Here is a 9,192-nt window from a genome sequence, read left to right on the forward strand (position 1 = left end):
ATTGAGATGCAACCTACTGTACAAGGATACTGTTTTAGTTTGATATGATCAATCTACTCAGCTGATTATCAACAGCCCCTTATTTACTGTTTCTAACCTGTCAAGCTTTCAAGCCTGGTACAGCACATAATGGAGTTTATGATAATAACACTGGCAGATTTAGCAATTGAAATTTACAGAGGTAGGCAAAAGAAGACACTTCATTTCTAGCTGGTGACCAACAGTTTTTACGACTGAAATTATACCTGTTGCTATCAGATCCTATCAGCTGTCAGTTAGCCCTCAAATTACAAGTATGATAAGGAAAAAATCCTTTTTTTTTAAACATGACATGACCTAGTTTCAAACAAATAGTATTTACATTTTCACTTTTAGGATGAGAACTAACTGATGTCTTTGAATTTGCTGGAACTGCTGGAATATAAATTTTCCCAAATTCAATAAAGAGGGGGACTTACTACTGCCCCAAACACACTGTTTCAACAATGAGAGCAATCCACTGACACAAGAAGTAAAAGCAGTGGGCACATATGTTGTTGTTGACTGGGAGGTGAGTGTCTCCAGGCTCTGCAGGACTTCTGTCCCAACTCCCTACACAGCAGTGCTCCATGCAGGCCACAACCACACCTCAGTGTAAAGGAAAAGACCATAGACACCACACACCATCCTTAGAGAGCTTTTTAGGACACCAAATACCAAAGGAAGCAGGAAAATAGAGTGCAGATTTTAATTAATTTTTTTTTTTTAATTTCAGCTTAATTGCTTCAAAGCCAGGTCAAATTATATTATTTTACAAGCTACCCTCTGGAGAATAGTATTAAAACTGCTTGTGTTTCACACAGACATACACAACCACTAAGCACAATTGTTACAGATGTTGGGTGTTGGCTGCAAAGGACATATAAAAATCAACAAATGGTGAAGACAACATTTCCTAGAACTCAGATCCAAGAAAAGAGAGATAAAATAAAAAAATTGTTAGAAAGGAATCAGTATATTAATCCTATTAGGGGAGATGAGGCATCAATCTTGTTTTTTCAACCTTAATTTAATCAGAGTATGAAGTTGGGATGAACTCACTGACAACAGCAGGTGTGATTGCTTGTATTTTAAACCTCACTCGGTTCATTTAGTGGTGTTTTACTGCTAATTGACAGAGACTCAGAGTAGAAGGTGATCTCCACTGCACACTGCGCTATGGTGGGAGGTCATCTCATGACAATTAGGCCTCAATTAGGCTGCAGTTCACAGCCTGTCTGTCAGTTCTAATTATATCATTTATCATTGTCATGTGCAACCCACAAGATTAGCCAAAAACACATATTTACCTGGTTATTTTATCCATTACCCCTTTCTCAACAGTTTTTCTGAAATTTTATTGGAACACAATGTTGTTCATCTTATGTAAAACCCATCTTGTTGTACTATGCTGAAAATTAAATATGCACTTAATACATTTCATCTTTTAATCACAATCAACCCGAATCTAGAGAAAAAAAATACAGTGAAAAAAAAATGTTTTTTTGGATTGTATTTTGATATTTTAATTGAAGGGGAAATATGGGGAAACCGGAGCACCCGGAGAAAACCCAGAATAATGGGGGAGGGAGCGGTGGTGTATGGGGTATGGGGTATGGGGTATGGGGTATGGGGTATGTTTGGGGCGGGGGGCGGGGGGCGGGGGGCGGGGGTCATGTCGTTAGATGTCAGAAACAAGCAAAAAACCTGGCTTTAGAGTTGGGGCTAGGAGGAAAGACAGGTAAGTCCTCTGCACAAAGGGTCCTGACGAGCCACCGATATGGTTTTGTTAAAGTAAAGAAGAACCTGGAAATTGGGCACCTCCTCTTTGGGAGTGGGTAAAAGAGGGCAGTCAGATGGATTTTTAGATACTTTACAAGAGCATCTTCAAAAGATGTGTCTTTTGATGCCATTGCAGCCTTTAGTAGTCCCTCTGGAGAGCCAAACTCCTTTTGAAGGTCTTTTATCATGGCCTTGTTAATTTTCTTCATGTTTTGCTTGATTTTTCTGACCTTACAATCATAGTTAATCTCGTCTGGCAGTCGCTGGATGATGTTTTTTATATCTACTGTCTGTAAAAGCATTTCCGCTTTCTCCGGGGAATGTTTGAGAATCCTAAGGAGAAGAGCAAGGATGAGGTTGTAGGTCACCTCCTCGAATTGAGGAGATGGCCTTTTAATGGATGGCATGGATCCCTTATATTGCTGTTGTTTCACTGACACTGGATTTTGGTAGGGGACTGGTCTAGCCTCCACTGTGATCACTCTGCTGGGCCTTTCACGGTGTGAAGCTTCATTATCAAGTAATGCACAAAATGAGTGTACTAAAGTCTGACTGTCACTGGCTTCAGGGGACTCTGGCCTGTTGGTGCTTTGCTCTGGTGTGGTCAGTGTGTCTGTGCTCAGGTCACTGGTGTCAGCTAGTGCACCAGACACTTCCTCACCGTGGATTAGATCAGAAGATGGCTCTTCTGTCATCCAGAGAAGCACCTGCTTTGCCATTTCATCCTCTGTCATAACATACAGATCTTCAAGAGAAAGGCGTCGCTCAGTGGCATCCACCTTCCTCTCGTGTGCTGAGTCAGACAGGTCTGTTTGTTGTTGACATGTCAGCTTATCATACATGTTATCGACGAGTCTTTTTGAAAACTGTCTGAGCTCGCCACTTGATTTAATTTTTTCCAGAATTGTGTTGGTATGAGCTGCAGGCTTTTCATGCTGTTTCAGTTGGTCAAACATGCCACCATCCTGTTTCATATCCACCAGGAACAATGATTCTCTTTTTCTGTCCAGTTTTGACATTGTGTCCTTGATTGTGGTTCTGACTGTGGTCTTCTTCCACTGGCCACTGGAGTGGCTAAATGCAGTTTTATCACCTGTTAGTGACGTCACTTTTGAAGAAGGAACATCAAAGCCATACACGTGCACAGTGTACGCACTGTAAGTCTAACTCTAAAGTGACGTCTAAACAGATTAGACGTCGCTTTGACGTCACTCGTGAGGACTGTAATGATCAGGTGGTGAGGGAAACGGAATTGACTCGGCGCACAGATGAGGACGGCACAGCGGACGGACGGACGGACGGAGGAATGTCCCGCTGCAAACGCTGCGGGACGCAGCATACGCCAAGACAAGTTAACCTCACCGAGGAGCACAGTGTGTCTGAGCTCATCTCTCCACCTCCCACAGACCCAGAGACACACACTCCAAGTGAACCTGTATTGAGAAGATCTACACGTAAGATTAGAAAACCTGACAGGCTGAATCTGTCATTAAGAGACTGAGTACAACAAGTGCACACCAGTTTGTCTGGATGCATTTTTTGTAGCAGATCTACTGGTTAGTTCATACAAGACGTATTTTGAAAATGCATGTGTTACAGCATCATGCTGAACAGAGAGTGAAATAGTTAGGATAACTTACATTTGTGAGGCAGGTTGAGTGCAGCACTTCTGCAAGGTGGAGTGTGGGCCAGAGCAAGAGAATATGGACAATGTGTCGGAGAGGGTGAACGGAGGAGTGTGTGTGTCTGCCAGCTGTGCAAGACGCCATCGAGCCCAGTGCATTTGGGAGGGTGGGGTGACTCATTTCACCTTTGGCTCTGCTTCACAAAATACATCTCTTTCCCTTTCTCACCTTTCTTCTTCTGTTCATCTCTTGTCATCAGCAAACTTCACATGACATTAAGATGGTGATTGCCCTTCCGCCTCACGACGAGGAGTGTGTATCTTCAGTCTCTGATAAAAGATGAGGGCTGAGGGTGATGACCGCGGCCTTGTTCCAGGACTTTCTGCATGTAAACAGTAGGCCACTTCTCCAGGTACTTTGCAGAAGTATATATCAGCAATGTATACTTTAAGTTTCAGTGTGCAACTCATTCTTTGATCTGAAGTGACTAATTGTCAACTGTTTCCATTTCCTCACCTTTATGGAACATTTTCAGTCATGATGTGAGAGTAGGTTGTTAACAAACTCAGCATACATTCCATTATATGGAAACTTCTAACAAACTTCCTGTTTGTCTGTGAATGTTCTCATTCATCCAGGTCATAGTTCTCTCTTTGAAAATTGAATCGAAGGCAACTGGACATATGTTTGTCTGGGAAGACGTTTTGCCTCTTATCCAAGAGGCTTCATCAGTTCATACGCATCGGTCTATCTAGTCCGCACTAGTCTGACCCAACTTCCTGTTTATAATGAAAATTTTTAAATAAAAACATATCCAAGTATCTACAGATTATTTTATTTAACATTATTGTACAATATAAACGATTCTATAGATTAAATCATGCTCAACTCTACCAAGTGAAGGAGAAGCATACTTAGAATAACTGTTCAGTATTCTTACTCAAATGTTAGACAGTGAAACAATTATTGCATCCATAAAAGGAAAGCTGGATAAGGCCAGTAACCAACAGAGTCATGATTTACTCATAACAGCAAAGTGGAAATAATGCTAAAAAATGTTACCATGAACATAGGATGCCATTAAGTGCAAATAATGATAACAAAATTCAAGGATAAACTACAATTCTGAGATGACTTCTTCACATTTTCTTTCATAATGCATCATTTATTCTGTGCGGCAACGACCAGTTGAGTATAATGCTGATGCAACACTGAGGTGTTAAAGACAAGCCACCACAACACGTGGCACATTTCCACTGACATCCAGGATTTAATGCTACTGTTGCTTTTTTTCAGTTCATCATGGTAAGTTGTGCTGTAACAGTTCTTTGATTTCAGCATACAGCATACAACCTGACTCCTGAATTCTTTATCATTTTGGGAAGGCAGTGAAAAATACAACCCCAAATGGAAGTGAATGCTATCATATTGGCATTTATAGTATTTTTTTAAAAAACGTGCATGACGAAGTTTAATCTCTGGTTGAGGCTGTTGAGAGTGCAGAAGAATGAGTTGTGCTGAATTGGGTGTGAAGGTTAGTGAGTCTCTCCATTGACTGACGAACCTTCCCCACGGGGCGAAGAGCATCTGGAGACTCCTCGTTCAGTGTTATCAGAGCTTGAGCCGCTTTGACTGTGTAGGTCTGCTGAGGCAGCACTTGTTGAAGTGGATGTGGGTTTGGCTTTCTCCTTAAAGTCTGTGATTATTACAGTCAAGTCTCCAACTGTGACCTCTAGATGCTGGGCGCTGCTCCTGTCTATGTTTTTTAACCTGGGCCTGGTGAAGAGAGAAACAAACAGAAACAACAGGATGTGAAAACTGCTTGGAGGATACTAAATTATTCAGTTATACTTCAAAGAACACAGAATATGACAAGCTATCCTGCTCTTTTATTTGAAAACATGAATTCATTACCTCATTTTTTTATGGCTTTTCTTTTTCAATGATGGTTCTTTATCACTCTTGTCTTTGTCTGATTTTTCTTTCTTCTCCTTTTTGGAGTGTGTGGGTGGTGCAAACTGCTGATTTACTTGCTGTGCAACCAGCTGAGAAACAGGCCGCGGTTTTCTGAAAGAGACCAAAAGAAAAAAAAAAGTTATTGGTGCCTACAGTTATATTTATATCGATGCACCTGTAATAGGGCGAGCATGTAGTTTTTACTGCTGAACCGTGTAACTAGTATGACCAAGAGGAGCAGGGCGTTACAACAATAATTTAAAATAGAACATCCTGGCTAAATATTAAATCTTTATAAATTAATAAAATTTGCACAAGTTGTAATAGTATAAGTTAATAAAAATTTTGACAAGAGGTTTAAAGTACAGGTTCAGAGAGTTTCAAGACTGTCTTAAAATAGTAGCTGGCTTAATGTACACTCAATCAGGTTTTGCTTGCTGTAATAATTCCCCATCACCATGAAGAGTGAGAGTAATATCATGTGGGCATCTTCCAAAGTTACAGCCTTTTAAGTATAAAATGCCCTTTTTCTGCTTCCCAAAACAGTATTTCCCAGGGACATCCACACTAAAAGTACAGTCACGTAAAAAATTCCTTAAGAAAGTGACACAGCCCAGATCACTTGTTTTAACAATCTTGGAGTGTTAGTGGGTTCAGACTGACTTTGCTCCAGCACTAGCACTGCACAAATGTAAGGTATTAACACTGCAGACCTAACAATGTAAGATTACCACTATCTGCTTCTTTTCATGATGGAAAGCAAAGGTCATTTAATCCTCCTGGCTGTATGGTACTCATATTTTGTGGTACAAAACTGTAAGATGCAATAGAAACAACATATGACATATTATGGAAGCAGCTGCAATTTCTGACTTTTCTTCATCATCTAATCTTTCCAAGTTACTTAATTTCATTTTTACCGAGTTACTTCCATTATTAGTTTCAGGAGAACTGGTAAAAAGTTTCAGAGTGACCCCTCTTCATTTTTGGTAAGAGAAGCTATTACTCTCACCACAATCAAAAGTACAGCTCAGTGCATGTACTGCATCAGGTGAGTGCAAGATCACAACACAAATGTGCAGTCAAACTGCCCAGAAATTCAGGTATGGACGTAATTCATGACCCACAACTCTTTACAGAAGATGCCTTCACAGACTGAACACTTTCCACATTTCCTAGTGTGTCTAAGCAATCCTCTGACCATTAGCTTCAGACATAATCTATGATGTAGTGACTAAGACATTTGTGGGTAAATTTCCTGCCATTAATCAATTTCACATGGCCAACAAGTACCCCTATGAGCTTAACTTGCTGATATTATATATAAACATTTATTTATGTTATGCTATTTAGCGTAATTGTAAATATGTAGCATGGGTTACTCTTAGTTACAACTTTTGCTTAAGTACCCAAACATAATCTCATCTACCAGTTCATTGGGTCCACCAAGCTAAACTAAGGCAGTCTAATACTAGATCTCCTTATAATATGAATGGGGTGAACAAGATATTAAAAACACCTCAGTGTAATACAATACAGTCCCCACAATTACAATTTTGATGGGACAAAAAAAAGAAAAGAAAAGAAAAGAAGCTGAATTGTTTCTGCATTTTTTGTTTAAATGCAGAGAGTAATTTCACCAGGAGGGACCAATAAAGTTTCAGCTGTTAGGATGTTTTCTGCATTCGTTTTCTTCCCAACTCTAAGTCCTAAAGTTTCAAAGCTTGTGGATGAATCTGATGAATCCTTCATTTTTGTGGCTCTAACAAACCCTCAGATTTGCTGAACCTCACCTAAATTCACAGACTAAGGACGCAGCGTCAGTGTTCTCAGTGGTAGACATGGCCCTGACCACAGATTATTTTCAATAAAGCTGAATCAAAAGCTCTGTAAATCAAAAACTAAACATTACAACCTTCATGAGAATATGATTGTCGAATCTAATATACCTGCATCTGAGTGTACTTTTAAAAAAATCAATCATTCAGCATTTTTTTTTTAAATCAAACAATGACTTCGTCAATGCAGATTACACTCAGCCGAAACTCATAAAACCAGCTGTGCATTGCTTTTGTCGTTAAAAATGATCATCTGCTACTCTTACCGTGTTGACGTCCCCTTCCTGACATCACACATCATGCACTTGAACGCCTCAGCGCTGTTCCTGAATGTGCAGACGCTACAGTCCCAGTAACCATCGTCGGAGGATGGCTTGGACTGCCGCTTTGGCCTTAAAACAAAACAAAAACATATTGATAGCGGCACGTTTTCAGCGAGAGCAGTGATTTCAAAGACAACCCGTTTGATACCGAACACCCGAACGGGAAAGAAACGACCCCGAACGGGAACATTTTCTGCTCAGAAGTCAAGTCATTGAGAAGGGGAGCTTTCAGTTTACACAGGCAGTTTGCCCCGTGCGAAACCAGCAGCCAGCCGCCATGAACACTTCAGTAAAACAGCTCCATCCATTGACCGAGCTCTCTGTTTTCAAATGGCCCAGCAGAGTCTTCATTCAAAGACGCCAGCGACGGGTCTTTACCTTGTGGGACTCTTCTTGTCTCCCATTTTGCGAAACTTCGACTCAGCGGAGTTGAAAAGGTTCAATGTTACAGGTGAAAAAAAAAACGCATTTAGCTGCTACTCAGCTGTCGTGGAAACTCCTGTCGAAGGATGGCCACGTGACAGGGGCTCACCCAATCACTTCTAACGTAATCACAACAGAGGGCAGTTATAAATGTGACACACCATTGATGAAAGGCGCTTTGTAAAATTTATAGCATTGTGAGTGTGGAGTGCTGCGTGTAAGCAGGCTTTAATGACAAATGGACCAGTAAAAATGTACATAAATAAATACTGTTTATAAATCTGCACTGCAGTAAACACTCGTGAGAAATTACCTAACTGATTAAAAGATATGTAGAATGTGATTGGGCACAGTATAAATATACAGTCTAGAGTGATTTTGTGGGCTGTTTTGCTTTTCCTTCTGTTGCACTAATGTGCCTAACATGTCTCTGTAAAAAATGCAGCTGCAAATGCATGGTAAACCATTATAACCATTAAATCCTTTTTCATTTTCTAAAGCCATCAGGTTTGCAGTTGTTAGTATGACATTAACACAGGGTCTTGGTTTTTTGAGTCCTAATGAGCCATCAGCTCACCTGCAACCATAAATATTAATCATGGGTTCGTTAGTCCAACAACTTGTAAACATTAATAAGCAGATTATAAATTGATTTGTGGCCAGATGTCCGGATGTAGCAAATTATTTTGTACCGCTACTCCACTACATTTCAGTGGCAAATTTTGTACTTAAGATTTTACTTAATTTATCTGACAGCTAGATAGATACATTTCAGAGTAAGGTCTCACGTAGCCTATAGGTTTGCAAAAGAATTAATTGTCATTAATTGTATTTCTCAACAGTATTTAAAATGGTTTAGCTCCACACTTACAAGCTACAACATTAAAATTCAGCTTACATGTTAATGGAACATAAATCATTATATAAAAATGTAACACAAACGGGAGGCAGTCCATTGCTTGAAAGTTTGACTTTTGTGACTTACATTGCATTTTGTTGCCCCCACGCCTGTACTTTTACTTATAATGTAGTATTTTTTACATTGAAGCATTGCTGCTTTAGTGAAAGATCTGTCCTCTAAGAGGACTCCTCTTCCACTACTGGCCAACATGAGAAAGTTTGGACATTTCCTCCTGTCGCCGCCAGGGGGTGAAAGCACTGTGCCATTTAAATGTCGGTCGATATAGAAAAACTTACGGAGATGTAGTGATCGAACTGGTTTAGGTG

The 9,192-nt window shown here is 40.1% G+C and overlaps 1 protein-coding gene across 1 annotated transcript; it reads right to left on the minus strand.

The window, feature by feature from the left end:
- Positions 1-4,253: 4,253 nt before the first annotated feature.
- Positions 4,254-8,052, minus strand: LOC121181477 (YY1-associated factor 2-like). Its single transcript, XM_041037383.1, has 4 exons — positions 7,921-8,052; positions 7,486-7,611; positions 5,340-5,492; positions 4,254-5,201 (listed from the first exon to the last, which is right to left on the minus strand). The coding sequence occupies exons 1-4, from the start codon at positions 7,944-7,946 to the stop codon at positions 4,961-4,963; spliced, it is 546 nt and encodes a 181-aa protein (XP_040893317.1). The 5' UTR covers positions 7,947-8,052; the 3' UTR covers positions 4,254-4,960.
- Positions 8,053-9,192: the final 1,140 nt, after the last annotated feature.

Source organism: Toxotes jaculatrix, chromosome 5, assembly GCF_017976425.1.
Source record: "Toxotes jaculatrix isolate fToxJac2 chromosome 5, fToxJac2.pri, whole genome shotgun sequence".
In the NCBI taxonomy this organism is placed as follows: Eukaryota; Metazoa; Chordata; class Actinopteri; family Toxotidae; genus Toxotes; species Toxotes jaculatrix.

Bases quoted from the DNA above. Each gene is read 5' to 3' on its own strand.
- LOC121181477 (XM_041037383.1), bottom strand. From the start codon at position 7,946: ATGGGAGACAAGAAGAGTCCCACAAG. The intron at 5,493-7,485 runs GTAAGAGTAGCA...GGTCTCTTTCAG, and splicing joins AGGAAGGGGACGTCAACACG to AAAACCGCGGCCTGTTTCTC. The intron at 5,202-5,339 runs GTAATGAATTCA...TCTCTTCACCAG, and splicing joins AAAAGCCATAAAAAAATGAG to GCCCAGGTTAAAAAACATAG.